This window comes from Chenopodium album, chromosome 24 (assembly GCF_948465745.1).
Source record: "Chenopodium album chromosome 24, dcCheAlbu1.1, whole genome shotgun sequence".
NCBI lineage: Eukaryota > Viridiplantae > Streptophyta > Magnoliopsida > Caryophyllales > Amaranthaceae > Chenopodium > Chenopodium album.
In genome coordinates, this window is record NC_137857.1 from 4,317,335 (window position 1) to 4,333,127 (window position 15,793).

Below are 15,793 nucleotides of genomic sequence, written 5' to 3' on the forward strand. Positions count from 1 at the left end.
CATGTTTATGTATTATGCTTGTTAATGTAGAGTGGATTGAATCGAGCAGTATTTTTTCTTCTTTGTTTTTCATTTTGCTCTCGCATACTTTGTGTTACAAGTTCATCAAGTAATGGATTTTCAAGAAAATTAAGTAATATAGGGTAAGATAGTAAAGGGAGTTTGGTAGGTATGAAATAAAATAAGAGTGAGTTAGGAAAAACAGAGATAGTAAATCTAACTAATTGATGAATAAAGAAAATAAAGGAAATGTAACAAGCTGATACTCGTTGACATTTCTACAACAATGTAAGACAAGGTATGCATAATTTGGTACAAAAAACCTGATACATATTATACACTAGATTATAATATGATCTAGGGCCAACACAGCAAGAGATCATTTATCATATGATCCATAGCCAACCAAGAATTGAACCTACAACCAAGCCAACACCAAGAGCCATGGCCATGACAACAGCAGCAGTTTCTGCCTCCAACGAGCTCACGGATTTCGGAGTAAGAATCATAAGGGTACTTGTTAGATAGCCATTACTTATACCAAGCAAAAATGTCAGCAACACTGTAAAAACTTCACTCTTTAGCCACCTAGGTCCATGAAGATTTGCTCTGAAAGCAGGGTAAAACACGACTCTTGCCAAACATGCCCATGTCACTCTAGTTATGTTGCTTGGAATCAACAAAGCAGTAAAGGATTTTCCGGCTAAGTCTGAAAAATTGTAGACCATGATTAGCAAAATCGGGTACCAGTCTTTAAGCAGCTCGGATTTATGATTATCATCTGAAATGAATCCAGGGAAAATCGATAGAGTGACAACATAAATTGATAGTATTCCTATTGAGGGATGTAGGATTTTCTTGGCAATGTCAGAAAGTTTAGGCTTATAAGTTGTAGGATCGTGAATGTGTTGTTGAGATAGTTGCTTGTTGCAATGCTCTTGCATTACTGGGAGTCTGAACAGCAGGTTGCTGCAGATTGTGCAGACTACCACGATGATGGCGCTCACAATGAAGTAGAAATGCGCACTTGTTTGCTTTCCTCGCGGATTCTCAGGGAGCGATGCCTTTGTTATGATCCTCAGTACAGAAACTAGAACCCCTGCACATATATATATATATATATATGTAATTATATATGAAGTATATGATGTGTTATAAGTTTCACTATAACTATTTTATATTTGTGGGTTAACTAACCCTGTTTCCATTCTTGGAAGCAGTCTTTGAGAACAGATTCTGTTAACTATAACTTTTAATTTGCATCTGTTTTCTCTTTTTTCCATGTTTAGAGTCTCCAAATTACATTGTACAAAAGAAAAAATAGATTATTCTTTTCTATATCTACTATCTAAGGAAGAGAGATGGAATAAAATATAACCTGAGGAAGCAGTTCCAGCAAAAACTGCCTGCATATACTCCTTGGGCAACTTCCCTGCAGAACCTATCAAGCTTCCGCCGATCAGCCCATCAGCAAAACCACACACCACCACAGATACCACAGTCGCGATGAAGCTTCCATCAGACTTCCACTTCTTGGACGTCGACCCTTTAGCCCAATCAATAGTTGGAGTTACCATTAAAGACAGAACAAACATGGAGAAGCCAACATTCATTTTTAGTCTAAAGCTAACTTTACTTCTCATGCTGCTTCCTTGGCCCTTTATCATCAGTAACAAGACGAGTAGTGAGGAAGTCATGTAAGCCACTGAGAAGACTCTTTCGACGTGCTTTGATGGGTATCGATACGCGAAGTAATCAATGGCTGTGATGAACGCGTTCCATGGAAGAAGATTGCCGGCTCCTAGGAAGAAATGTAGAATATATGCTATTTTGTAAGTGTCCCTTGTTGCCTCACTTGTTTGCACTACTTCAGCATTCTTCATAGCTTCCATTTTTTTTTTTTTTTTTGGCTTGTCTCTTTTCTATTCTAAGTTGTTTATATTACTTTCTTGACTTAGCTTGAAGGTGAAAGTGATGAACTTATGATCATTTAAGTATATATTATGTATATTAATGGAATGATATTTGATACTGCTAGGTCCTAGGCTGGACAGGGATTGGACACGAGTACTGGCATAAAGCACAAAATGGAAAATTGACACCAAAATTATAATGACTAAATTGATGGTAGACAAACATAAGATATCTTTATGAGTTACAAGTATATGTGTTACCTAAGCTAGACGTCACGCTAGCATAATAACTAAGATTTAAATTGCCGGTACTTGTAATTTCGGTATTATACACAAGGATTTAAGGAGGCAGTCTAACCATATATAGTTAGATGTAATAAGTACGAAATAGAGAGAGTCACAAGTGCAATGATATAGACAAAATTTGATGTCATAACTTTAATCAACTAAGATAATTGACATCCATAACGGCACACCTTTAACTTGCGGAGTAGTTTGTAAGAAAGTATAGAGTAGCAAATATTCGCCAAGTTGGCTGGCCAATATAGCTGGTCGACAGCTCTAGTGATTTCAATTCTAAGAATTGATTGATGGATTTTGAGAAATTCGTTATAGGCTTATGCCTATGGACCTATGTTATATTGTTATGGAGTATGAACTATGGTTCAATGCCTTTTTTTATTTTCCTTAAGTGGGGTCAGCCAATGAATGGGCGATATTAGAAATACCCTTGCTTGCGATATTCCTGACTAATATGGTACAAAGTTATAGTAGATGATCATAAGAACATTTTGGTCCAAATCCATAAGTTCACATTCACACCAAGAATTTTTTGTGTCTACAATTATTGAGCACCTTTATTCTGTCTGTAGTTATTTTGATATGTTTTGATGAGATCGACTAATGGCCTGTTCACATTTACTGAACTAAGCTGAGCTGAGCTGAATTGAACTGAACTGAATTGATTTGAGCTGAACTGAACTGAACTGAACTGAATTGAGCTGAAATGAATATCTTATGAGAGAGGGAAATTGGGAGTTGAACTAAACTGAACTGATTGGAGCTGAACTGAACTGAAATTAAGTAAATATGAACAGGCCTTAACTATGTTGTACGATATGTCACAAGTTCATATCTTCCGTCCTCATTTACTTTTGATTGATATTCTTAATAAGATCGACTACGTATAACGTATGATATGTTATAAATTTAAGTATTCCGCGATTTCTATTTGTTTAAATATATAATGACCTTATGGCTCATTTGAACAAAAAAAAAACAAATATGATTACAAATTGATTATCGGGTCTAAAATAACTCTGAAATGACCTATGTTCTTCCTTTAATCATGGCCTCTAATTATGATATTTTTTAGAACTACTAGTACTACTTTAGAAATCAAATGAGGTGGGAATATTTGATCAAGGTCATGTCAAGGTACTACAAAGTTATCTTAAAGAGAGTTTATCTCCTTACAAATAGGCTTTTGCTACCCCTAACAATAATAGTCATTATTGACTATCTTGTAGAAAGGCTGAAGGTATATAGATGGAAAATAGCTACTTCGTATTAGAGATTAGAGACATTCACGATACACCATTTGTGCATGATATTGATGTCTTTGACGTTGACTAATTTATCAAACAATATATTCCCCCAGTCCTTTTTTGTTTGCACCATGAGCCCATTTTTTATGAGAGATTTTTAGGTCAAATGGTGAGAACAATAAGGAATAAAGGGAGTATTTGTCAAATATCATACCGTTGTCCTTGCGGCCTCCTCTATACTTGCATGATTCCACCGACATAAAGTACTTTGTATTATATATCATTTGTGACATTGTCATATATATACAGAAAGGGGGTACGTACTTTAAAATTCTTTTTTAGTTGCCACTGTAAATGTTACGTACACTAGTAAAGATTATGAATCATTTTATATATTTATTTAAAAACCGAAACATCGTCATAATAATAAAGGAAAAAAAAAACTACAAATTAAATGGAAATAACCCTAGTGGTATGAATCTCAGTATAATCAACCTCATCTAACTCTTTCTCCATATTAACAAGTCTTAACAAACAACCAACAGCCAAAATTGCTTTAGGATTAACATCATGCATAACCCTATTATACAAGCTTTTACATGCCCTATATCCTTTTTCACGTAACAATAACTCTTCTTCCTTTTCTCTTCCTAACAAACAATGTCCTAGTATTCTTATACACGGCCCTAACAACTCCCACGGTAGTAATATCCTCCCTTGCCCGTCTTCGTCCTCGTCATTGTTGTCATTGTCGTTGTTGTTGTTGTCGTTGTTGTTGTTATGTGATCCGGCCCATTGGTACAAGAACTCGCAAAAATCGAGTTTAGACTTTGTAGGCATGACACAAATCTTGCTAAAAAATAACTCTAGGGCGACACCTACTATCCTCGCCCTACGAGTGGATCGTATGGTGCCGTGGGGTTCGAGGGAGGAAGAGACGACGGCAATGTTGAGGTCAGTGGAGTTGTTACGTTGAGGGGACGAGCTTTCGTGGTAGATGCTAGGGTGGGAGAGGTCAGGGATTGTTACGGTGATGGGGTGGTTGTTTCGAGAGGTGGTTTCGTGTGCGTAGAGGGCTAGGAGGATGGCCTCGAAACCGGCTAAGGGTTGGCGTGTACGACGAGTGATGCGGGTGAGGTAGAGGCCTGATATAAGAGGGACAAAGCGTAGGACAATGAGTTGGAGGGATGGGTCGGAGGAGTGGAATGTGTCGTAGAGCCAACGACAAAGGTGGTTGTCACCGGACCCTGAGGAAGGGTGGCGGAGTAAGGAGGAGATTTGGGAGGTGATTTCAGGGGAAGTGAAGAGGACGAAGGCCGAGGGTGAGGTGGTGGTGGTGGTGGGGGAGAGGGAGGAGGGAGGGGTAGGGAGGATTGTGGTTAAGGAATCGAGGGCGGCTTGCACCTTAGTTGGGGAGGAGGTGGAAGACGTGGTTAGTGTGGCGGTCGTGGTGGAGGAGACGGAGATGGGTGGAGGGTGTGTTGGGGAGGATGTGGTGGAGGAAGGGGAGGTGGGATGGGAGTTGGGGGAGGTTGACATAATTTTGGTTTTGATTTTGATGTGGTATGGTTTGTTGTTTGGTGGAGAAATGTTATGGAATGTGTTAGGGGGTAGAAATTTCAAGTGTTGAAATGGGGGAATGAGAGTTATTGGAGGATGAGTTAATTAAGGAGGAAATTAGGATCACAATTTTTTCCTATTCTTGAGGCATAATGAGAATTTCTATCAATTTACTATAAATTAGGAGAAAAACTTTCAAAGAGAATTTTTTTTCAAAGAAAACTTTAGTGTTTTCATAGATGTAGGTATTAAGACAATTAACACTAAAAAAATACTACCACGATTTATAAGGCTTGTCTTGAAATAAAATTTTATCGGTTGAATAAGAATATTGTTTGTATAACGCACTAGCCAGTAATGACCTTATTCAAACCCAACTCGAAATATTGTGTAAATCTCAACTCAACTTATGATGACATGATTTGAGCTCGACTTGATTAGAACTTGACAAGAAATTTCTACCTTAAAGTCATCCTAACCCAAAATGACCCATTTTAAACTAGACCTAAACACAACCTGAACCGATTATTTATTGACTTGAGCATATTTAAAACTCAAATGGACCACATTCAATTAATCTCATCTCATAACTTAATACTTTGTACTCTGTCCATACATTTGCGAAAAATATAATAATTAAATTTCCATGAAAAAAAAAAAAACCAATTTCATAGTACTACAGTACTACTATATACGTATGAGATAAAATTGTTTTATACGTACTATGAGATAAAATTGTTTTTCTCTTTTATCCTACAAATAGTCAAAATTGATGTTGACTAACATAATCCTCACACTCTAAAACTCTCCTACCTTTTCAAAAATTCCCGAATGGCAGACGCCGGAGAACCCTCCTCTGCGACGGCGCCGGAGTTATACGGCGGAGAAGGTGAGAGAGGCGGCGGCGGAAAACTTCGAAGAGAGAGAAAACCACCGGCAACACCGTACGATCGACCACCTCGTACTAGCCGTTGGATTTCGAGGTTTGTGGACCCCGCTAAACGCCTCTTCTCTGGCCTCCCTTCTCTCTTCTCTCCTGCTCCTTCCTCCATTGAAACCGGTACTCTCTCTCTCCTCCATTAATTGATATTCTAGGGTTTTAATTGTGGTTTTCAATTTCTGTTTTCTATTGGAAATTTAATGTTAATTTGTTGGTGTTTATACTTAGGGTTTGTTGTTCGTATTCCAAATTCTATCAATCATATATTGTTATGTTTAGTTTAAAGAGTTGTTGATTAATTTTTGGTCTATTTTTCATTTATTTTTAAGTAATTAAGCAATCAATGAAAGGGTACTTTTTAATTATCTTTTTTTTTTTGGTCTATTTTTCATTTATTATTAAGTAATTAAGCAATCAATGAAAGGGGGTAGTTTTTAATTATCTAATACGTGGGTTTGTGTGTATGAGATTAATAGTGAGGTTGATTCAAAATGCAAGTTGGGTGATTGAGTTATTGCTGAATGCTGACTGAATGCTAGAAATTAAGATTAGGCTGCTATTATAGTATTGCCGCCTTAGGCTATGTTACTCGAACTCTAGTACTCGTGTCCAATACCTATAGGTTGTGGGTTTATAGTTTGAAGCTTGAACGTACTGGTTGCTAGAGAACTTTTATTGCTAGGTAAGTATGATCGTAGTGGTTTGTAGTTCATGTCCCATCGAACCCCTTGTGTAGTTTTGAATTTGCAATATATCACGAACTTGACTTGCTATTTGGTTGCAATTTGAGTTTTTGAAATTTATACATGGGTGGGGTGGCTGCTGTTTGGAGGTGCTTTGGAGTAAGGGTCTTAGAAATTGCGGCATGTGTCATAGCTAAGTGAGATGTTTATGTGGCATTCTTTGCTGTGTCGTAACATTAGTAGTGATGATTTATTGTGTGGGAGCTGGAGTGCGTGTTGGCCAGTTCTTCATTGGTGCATGTTGGTGGAGGAGTTAGTGACTGCTTATTCTAAGAGGCAGTAATGGTGTGTATGTACCTTGGATTGGATTGTTTTATAAATGTTCTCCAGAATAAGAGTGATGCTGGGTCAAGCAGTGCTTATAGTTGAGTCTAGCCAAGAGAAATAATTCTTTGATTTGACATGATACACTATCGCCAACCCTATATATAATATTTTTTATTAAATTCAGCATCGTTGTGGTGGTGGTGTAGATGTTATTGTTGTGATACTCCATAGGGAAGCAGTGCCAAAATTGTAAAAGGCACGAAGTAGTGCTAGGAGGTTTTTGGTTTAACTCTGGAATGAGTGGAATCAAGTGTAGGGTTAGGTATTAAACCCATTGGTTTGCAATGATTGATAGCTACATACGAACCCAAACCTAAATTAGAAGTTTGGTTCATAAAACAGAATTTGAAACTCATTATCCTATGAAAATAATTTACATTTTACTTATGCTCCATCAGCCTTTCCTCTTCTCCTCTTCTCCACCTCCCTTCCTCCATGAACACAATTGTTGATTGTGTTGTTGCTGCTCCTCCAAGGCTCCAACAAAATGCTGTCTTACTCCAAAAAAATAAAAATAAAAACACACTTCTTCAAACGACCATCAAGACTCACTTTTTCGCCTTAAATTGGCGAGTTTGTCGTTCAAGCGTTTCAGTTTTGAATCTTCAATGGCCAGAGTTCATATTTTATAGTCTAAATTGGTGATTATTAAAGCATGAAAAATGAGTTATATTTAGTTCCCCTTTTTTTTGGCTAGGAAAATGCCATGGTTGATGTTCATATTTCCAAGTCCTTCCCTTTTGGTCAAAGGGGGTTGATAGGGGAGGAAAGAAGACTTGAAAGAGTAGTGAATAGTTTTTGGTTTTTGATTCTCTCTCTCTCTCTCCTCTCTCTCTCAAATTGATTCCTGATTCATGAGTTTAGCTCTTACCCTCCTACCCACCAAAGTATAAGAACCCGATACTTTGAAGGTATCAAGGTTTGGAAGTTGGATCCTTCTAGGTATCAAAATAAAAAAAATTATTGGACCAAAAATCATTTTTAAATACGGCTGAACCAAACACTCCCTCAATAGTTTTGAACATTGATAATAAATCTGTGTTGTAAAACTGGATTCAAGCGTTGCAGCCATCTCAGCATAAATTGACAAATTACAAAACTTTACCTTATCATTGTAATTGCAGAGTTCTTGAGCCTATAATCCTATATAAATTTATAGGTTCAAGTATACCTTGTTAAACCATCATTATTTTCCAAGAAATAAAAATTCACAATCATAAAAATTAAGCATTATGAATCTGTTTTGTCTATATATTATTATTTCTCTGCAAAACTACCTTAAATTTTGGATAATTATGGCTTATACATTAGCATAAGGTTTGAAACGGTTGTCACTTTGATCTAAATCATACGCTACAGAACAACTTTTAACGGCTCCACGATTTTGTAACTGAATATCCTTTTCGTTGGTCTTCATGTCACAAAAGGCCTTGACATAATTCCATTGTATTGAGAGGCCGAGAATCAGCATATAATTTAACAACTTGTGAGTTTATTTCTTATCTGATGCCATTGGATTAAAAGAGATTCAGATAATTAGTTGTGAGAGTTTTAATGAAGGGATCTTCGTTAGTAAAGAATGGAGAAGAAATATAAGAACATGGATTTTTTTTTTTTATTTAAAATCAATAGCTCACAATAAATGTGAACTTTGGTACGTGGTGTTTGATATACTGTTAGTTTTGGTTGAATTCTTTATCAATCTGCTGGATTTTTACTTTTCTCTCTACTCCCCATCTGCCTATCTCTTAATAAAATATTTCTTTTCTATTATATGTATAAATTTCACTTTGTATGCTTGATTTTTGTTTTAGACTTGTGCTCTTAAGTATTTTTACATCCCATTATATTTCCTAATGATTATTTTTTCCCAGATGTAGCTGATGAGGGGCAAACAGAGGAAGAAAAAGAAGTTGAAGATTTTAAAGAGAATTGTTTAGTGAATGTAAGACTTGCATTCTTTTTGTAAATCTTTTGCATTTGTTCTTATACATATATGTCTTCTGCTATCAAAAGTCACACGTGTCTGTGCCACATGGTTATGACTGATTCTGAACTTTAATATAGAACTTAACTTTGTAAGATTGACTATTATACTTGTATTATTCTTATTCGTTTGTGTGTGTGTGGGTGTGTGGAGAGAAAGTTAGTTATTTGGCCTTTTGGACACCTGCTATAGTGGTGGTTCAATTATTGTAAGCTTATCATCCCCATGTTGTAAATGAAAGCTTGAAGATTGTGAACCTGTTATAATCTTAATGTCTATTGTCAAAATATGAAGATTGTGAACCTTTTATAATAAATTAAAGATATGTTGAGCCTTGAAATGTGAAATTATTTTGAGTTTTCTTACCTCCTTAACTCCTTTATATGAGCTTTACTGTGTTTTGTCTCTGTTGTCTGCAAATATAAATTTTCAGCATGTTGTTCCCAAATCAACTGTTGGGGTTGGCCCCAGCGAAGTCAACGGGAAATCAAAGCTTGACATTACTGATGAAGATGGACTAGATAAAAGTGGAGGCTGTTCAGGCGGTGAAGTACCTGACATTGAGCAGATTATCAAAGGGAAGACATTCTCTAAGTGAGTGTTTTTTTTGTTTTTTTTTATTTTTTTATTTTTATTTATTTATTTTTTTTTTTTAAGTTTATTTTTCAAAGTGTTCTAGGATTTGGAGGTACATAATGCTCTGCAGTAGTTAATGTTCTCTGTATTCACAATGTTAATGGCTTGATTCTTGGTACATATGTGGCTCATGTCTGGATAGTTATCTTTGTTCATGTCTGGATAGTGGTCTCTTAATCTGCAAGGTTCATGAGTTAACCATAATATATCATATATGAATACCTCTTGTTGCTCAATTCCCTTCTTTTTGTAATGCAGTATTCTGAACCATCAACATCTGGTTGAAAATTGTTCCTGTTATTAATTGTATGTTAGTATCACCAATCTCTGTCTTCTTGAATATTCTTCCTTTTCTTTGGAGAGGTAATAGTTGCTGGGCTTGCTGCTAGGTTGAATATGCACTCTTTGGCTCTTTGCAACATTTTATTTGTAGTGTCAGAGATTAGACCTATTTGATGGGATAAGGAGAGAAATGGGAAAAGTTAGTATAAAATGGAATTCTCTCTTTTTTGTGAAGTTCATTATGGGATGCTGGTAATAATAAATTACCTTAAAAAAGTAAGTTTCCCATGTGTCATCAATTTATTGTGAGATTGTCACGTACTAGACTCTGCCCTGTTATCAGTTGTCTATTCCTAATTGTTTTTTATTAACTTGCAGGGAGGACATTGATCATTTGATGAAAATACTACATTCCAAAGTAGTTGATGCTGAGCAAGGTAGAAAAACACCTGAGATTAGTGGACGAAATGAAGTTGAAAAGGCGGAAACTTCTAGTGGGAGGCTAAAAACATATGTAGATGAGGACGAAGATATGAATAGATTTCAATTGGCAACTTCAACTTCTCTTTCATGGCCTTCTGTGAGTGAAACACATTGCTTCCCAATTCGTACAAGCATTAATTTTATGTACAATCTTCCTCCTATAAGGCTATACGTAGCTTTGGTCTGATAATGAAACTGTTTATCTTGATATGCATTATGTTACATGCTAACCGCAATGTTTCTGAAATCTTAATGAGGTTCTGAGTTTTTGACAGTGCATTATAAGCTTTGAATATAAAAAAAATTAGTTACTTGATATCAGCAACATGATATATTCGAGTATAAGACTGAGTATGCTGTTTCTTGTGATGTACATTGGATGCGATTAATTATTCCCTTAAATCAATGCCTTGTTATGACTACTTTTCCTTGCTTTACCTTCATGTGAGTAAATCTTATACATGATCCACTGCTATCATAAAACACTTATCTCATGAAGGTATCTGGGTCGCATTGTGGGATTATCAATTTCTAATGTTAACATTTATTGTTACCTACATCTTCCAATTGAAAACTTTTATACTGTTTTCCATATGCATGAAGCATTCCTCTAAATTCACTGTAGTTAAAGGGTTTTTTTTTTTTTTTTTTTTTTTTGGTACAAAAAAGTTGGTTCTCGGGAAAATTTTGTCCTTCTATAATTGTAATGCAATCTTTTGTATCCTATACTTGAAGAGTTGAAGCATGTTTGGATTGCAATTGTACCCTTTTCTCTTTGGGGATTGTCTTATGTTGTATTATTTGCTTTGTAATTTATCTTTGCTGACATGCCAGAATATGTTGGCATATTAGCTCACAGCTACAATGGGCAAATGAAATCTTTGTCAAAAGGTCATCAAGTTGGCATCTTATTGACCGCAAAAGGTTTAGACTGCTGTCACTTTACAGTAGTTGGAAAACTAGTTTTTGTGTTTTTGGTTAATTTGGTATTTCTGTAACTTCTGCAGATGCAAGATGAAATTGGTGCTTCACCAGTTGATATAGCTCGGGCTTACATGGGTTCCAGAACTTCTGAAATGGGCTTTACACCTACAAGTTTGGTGCCAAAATCTGAGAAATTTGGCTTCTCTAGTGATTTTTCATCAAAGCCAGCTATGCCCTCTCCTTTGCAGAAAGCACCAATATGCTGGCCTGGTGCTGTCACACAAAATCAGCTGAATTATTCAACACCACAAACCCAGAATAACAGATCTGGCTTTCATAGTTTTCCTAGAACTCCTTATTCAAGGACTGTGTTTTCAAAATCCAAGTCCAAGGTTTGTCTGGTCAATGTTTCCTACTATACATGATCTGTTGTGGTTGATAAAGATGTTAAAGTCTTTTTTCTTGCTGGATCAGGTGACTCCATTACGTGGTGACAATGAGAGATTTCCTAGTGTTACACCTGCACCCTATCAACCAACTGCAACTCCTGTTTATGGGAAGGTATCACTTTTTCATTTAGTTTTCAACATTGTCATCAGTGAATCCTTTCTACTATATGCAAATTGTCTGCCTTTTAGATAATTAGGTAAAGAGGCTGGTTTGAGATTTTGGAGGGCTGTACATCATAAACTATTGTCACCAGGATTTTTAGAAAAAAATTTCATTATCTATTATTCATCCAATTTTGTGGAGTTCAGTTGTGGTAGTATATCAAACTGCCTCTGTGTTCTGTATTGGCGTATTGCTGCATGGGCTACTGCTAGTCTAGACTCTCCAAGATTCAATGTATTTCTTTATTTGATTCTTTAATACCTGGGTTAGAAAAACTTGCAATTTTTTCTTAGCTTCATTTATAATTTTATACGATCTTTATTTCTGAGTTGATGCTTCTTGGTGCAGTCTATGAACAATAAAACAGAAGATACTTGTGGATCTGGCGGTCCTGTTCGTAGGATGCGCAATAAGTTTACTTCAGACACACCTTCAAGGGGATCTACATTGTTTAGAACTGCACAGAGAAGTCCTTTTGCAAGAGAATCCAATTTGGATTTTACACCTAAGAAAATTTTTGAGCCAGGCAGTTCCAGTACCGCTATTTTCAATTCTGTGAATAGCAAGGCAAAGAGCCCTGAGGCTGGGGTTCACAGTGCTCATCCACACAGTAGTAGAGTTGCAAGGCATATATTAGAACAAATTGATAGACCAATCACTATTAAACAAAATTCAGAGGAGTTGAAGTTAGCTACCTCGTGGAAGGACTCTTCTGCTGCTGCTTTGGCTACACCTGCTCAAAACATTAGTTTGTTAAGTACACCTGGGGTAACGGTTGACAAAAAAAAGAATGCTCAGACAAATGGACAGAACAATGTTGTGTCGCAGGAAAGAACTAATACCGTCACTGGTACTGGAAAAGATATTTTTGGGTCTACAACATCTCTGGGTAAAAGAGGTTCTACCATTGGTGCCAGTAGTAGTCTCAATATTTTCGATTTTCAAAGGAGTGGAGAGCAGGTACTTATTTTCTTAAGAAAGATGTTCTGATATTTATTTGTTAGTGTCCTCTCTTGCCCATTTTTACATTTTTAATACTACGGAGTAATAAAAAAGTAAAAATATAATTTCTGCTCCTGTGTGAGTCAGTTGTGTTTAGTAGATTGTAAATATGATGAGGACCTGCTGTATGACTCGAGGGTTTTTTTTTCCTATTCTCATGCACAAAATAGTTGAATGCTTTAGTTTCTATCTGCTAAGTCATCTTGCCAAGTCCCCTCTGTATTGTGTGTCCTGGTGACCCAGTAAAATTTGTTCTTAGTGATTGATTTGTTTAGTGCCATAACTTCCCCTCCCCCCTTGTAAAACTTAAAGTGGGAGACAAAGAAAGTAAATGAAATGTATGGGAGGGGATAGTGTTTGCTGTGCGATGGTGCAATACAGGTTGGTGACTTGGTACGTGCATGATCTCTATTATCTTATATGAATTTGTCAATCTTTGGAGCTGTAGCAAATGAAGTTGTATCAAGCTTTTGCGAACAAAGTTGTTGGTATTGAAGCAATGTTTTTTGTGGGTCTGAATCTAATTCAATATTTTTGTTTCAGTCTTCCTGTAATCCTAATTTCCATCCGTTTGACCTTGCAGGTAATCAGTAATAATTTACCAAAGACATCTCCGCTTATGGATGCCTCAAATAAAGCAGCAGTCATCACAAACAGTTCAGGTAGACCTGAACCACAAAATGCGCACAGAAAGCCAATGTTAAAATCCATTGCTATCAAAAAGTCTAGTATGGGAACTTCATTTTCTTCTGGTTCTGGTTTCTCCTTTTCTTTTAATACGTCTTCCACCACATCTGCTGAGCCAGAGCCTCCAACACCATCTATAATGCCATCTTTCTTGACGAGTTCGCCTCCACAGTCAAAAGCTTCTGCTAACTCTCCCAACAAGATAACTATTGCACCACCTGTTGTTTCCTTCCCATCTAAAACTAAGGCCTTCACCCCAAATGATGATGCTTCAGCTCCCAAGTTCAAATTTGGGTCAGGAAAGCCTAGGTTATCCTTTGCGGTCGCAGGAGATGATGCTGCCCCTTCTAATGATTCTGCTATCCCAAAGTTCAAATTTGGATCAGGAAAAAGTAGGCTAAACTTTGGTTCAATAGGCTCCTCTGATGCTTTGTGCTGTTAGTATGTGACTCACTCACTGGTTTCTTCTCTACATCTGTTGACTAAGCGCGATTCATCTCCCGTCTTTTGGTAGATTATTGATACGTCAATATCCTATTCAAATTTTCTCTTTCTTTTTTTCCTTTCTATTTTTCTATTTTCAGTTTATTGGTCCCCGTTTTTATTAACAATGTGAGAATCGGTTGGACCAGATATATTGCTGTTTAATGAAAGCTGAAGTTCAAAATTCTTGCTCCCACTCCTTGGCCCTTTCCTTTTATGCAAGTCAGGAGTTAGAGAAAGAAGGATCTTGTATATACAATAACCGAGAACGTGTCTTTTTATTAGAGGATTTAGAAGGAAGGATCTCTTCAACCTTTGGCTTTTGAAGAGGAAGTCCAAAGTTTTTTACGAAGTGTTTCCACTTCCAAATGGCCGTAAATTCTCTCTGTTTGTCCCCAGAACCCCTAAAATGCACCCAAGTACTACAAGTATGCAATAACTATATATTCATATAGGGTACATCTAAGGCCATTTTGTTTTAATTTGATAAATGAGCGATAAGAATAAAAATAAGCCTGTTAGGTATGGTAGAACGGGAGAAGCATTTGTGAGATTGTCTTATGATGATAAGTCGGTCTTATATAAAAATTTGTAATAAGATTATAATTTTGATTATGTCGTATTTCTTACCCTCGAAATCTTGTATACTTTTCTCTCTATCATTTCTCTCTTGCTGGGGCTATGTACTGGTCATGAGCAGCAGCCACGTAACTCCTCTAAAAATCACACAGTTGCTGAATTTACTTTGAAGCATATTAAAAGAGGAACCTTTTTAAAGATAGAAATTCTTTTTCTCAAGAACCCTATCCTTGTGTTACCTTTACAAAGGGCCCTATTTCATCCTTGCAAAACACATGACTGTTTAAAAAGAAGCATTTAATTTGGTCGAAGGCAAACTAGTGACATTGTGGGACTAAGTACGGATGATGTACCAAAGTTATTACCCTTACATCGATAATATATAAGATTAAAAAAAATTATACGTATTATTAAGTTAAAAAAATTTAGAATACATACACATAAATAGATTGGAATAATTCACGCTAGGCAAAATATGAGTAGATAGAATTGATTTAGGTGAATTGTAGGTAGATAGCATACGTATACATTTAATCATAAGCATACAATTAAAATTAAATTCAAAGGGCATAAGTTTCTTAATTTATTTTTTTGATGCAAATAAGTTTCTTAATTTATGAAGCTTAGCTTGTATTAATATGAATTTCTACATATACTGCGGCGTTTATAGTTTAAAAGTAATATATCTAATACTCCACAAACTAAAAAAGAATAAGGTGACGCATATAGATGGTGTTGGCATAATATGAACAAAGTGGGATCTTACACACTAAACAATAACTAGAAAAGAAAATTTGGGAACAGAAACATAGCATGCACATTTTCCTTATGTGGCTATGTTCATATAATCACCGTGTATTGCCACAACCTTTTCTTTCTTATTATCCTTGTTGCATCTAAAAATATACAATTACATTAATGTAATGTATATACGAAGTATTATTATGAAGGAAAAGTTGGGATACTAAAGAACAATTAGAAAATCGCTAGAGCCAAACACTAGTCATAATTCAACAGTGATGAGTATCATGAAAGAAGTGTAGATATTACTCCATATCATATCTATTGATCAGAATCATCCGAGCCAA

At 36.1% G+C, this 15,793-nt stretch overlaps 3 protein-coding genes across 3 annotated transcripts; 1 reads left to right on the top strand and 2 right to left on the bottom strand.

Moving 5' to 3' along the window:
* Positions 1-310: 310 nt before the first annotated feature.
* Positions 311-1,926, bottom strand: LOC145612451 (equilibrative nucleotide transporter 8-like). The gene is made up of 2 exons (XM_081667819.1): positions 1,379-1,926; positions 311-1,099 (listed from the first exon to the last, which is right to left on the bottom strand). Exons 1-2 carry the CDS (start codon positions 1,890-1,892, stop codon positions 387-389), a joined length of 1,227 nt encoding a protein of 408 aa, XP_081523945.1. The 5' UTR covers positions 1,893-1,926; the 3' UTR covers positions 311-386.
* Positions 1,927-3,910: 1,984 nt separating this feature from the next.
* Positions 3,911-4,999, bottom strand: LOC145610412 (uncharacterized). The gene has a single exon (XM_081665757.1). It carries the CDS (start codon positions 4,997-4,999, stop codon positions 3,911-3,913), a length of 1,089 nt encoding a protein of 362 aa, XP_081521883.1.
* A 756-nt stretch (positions 5,000-5,755) lies between these two features.
* Positions 5,756-14,310, top strand: LOC145612512 (nuclear pore complex protein NUP1-like). The gene is made up of 8 exons (XM_081667866.1): positions 5,756-6,080; positions 8,905-8,975; positions 9,451-9,611; positions 10,314-10,515; positions 11,426-11,734; positions 11,817-11,903; positions 12,303-12,914; positions 13,540-14,310. The coding sequence occupies exons 1-8, from the start codon at positions 5,852-5,854 to the stop codon at positions 14,083-14,085; spliced, it is 2,217 nt and encodes a 738-aa protein (XP_081523992.1). The 5' UTR covers positions 5,756-5,851; the 3' UTR covers positions 14,086-14,310.
* The last annotated feature ends 1,483 nt before the right edge of the window (positions 14,311-15,793 follow it).

What these genes read in the sequence shown, in the direction of transcription:
- LOC145612451 (XM_081667819.1), bottom strand. Translation starts at nt 1,892, where the DNA reads ATGGAAGCTATGAAGAATGCTGAAGTAGTGCAAACAAGTGAGGCAACA. An exon ending in TGCTGGAACTGCTTCCTCAG is followed by an intron (nt 1,100 to 1,378) that starts GTTATATTTTAT and finishes ATATATGTGCAG; the next exon opens with GGGTTCTAGTTTCTGTACTG.
- LOC145610412 (XM_081665757.1), bottom strand. Translation starts at nt 4,999, where the DNA reads ATGTCAACCTCCCCCAACTCCCATCCCACCTCCCCTTCCTCCACCACA.
- LOC145612512 (XM_081667866.1), top strand. Translation starts at nt 5,852, where the DNA reads ATGGCAGACGCCGGAGAACCCTCCTCTGCGACGGCGCCGGAGTTATAC. An exon ending in AAGAGAATTGTTTAGTGAAT is followed by an intron (nt 8,976 to 9,450) that starts GTAAGACTTGCA and finishes ATAAATTTTCAG; the next exon opens with CATGTTGTTCCCAAATCAAC. An exon ending in CTTCTCTTTCATGGCCTTCT is followed by an intron (nt 10,516 to 11,425) that starts GTGAGTGAAACA and finishes TAACTTCTGCAG; the next exon opens with ATGCAAGATGAAATTGGTGC.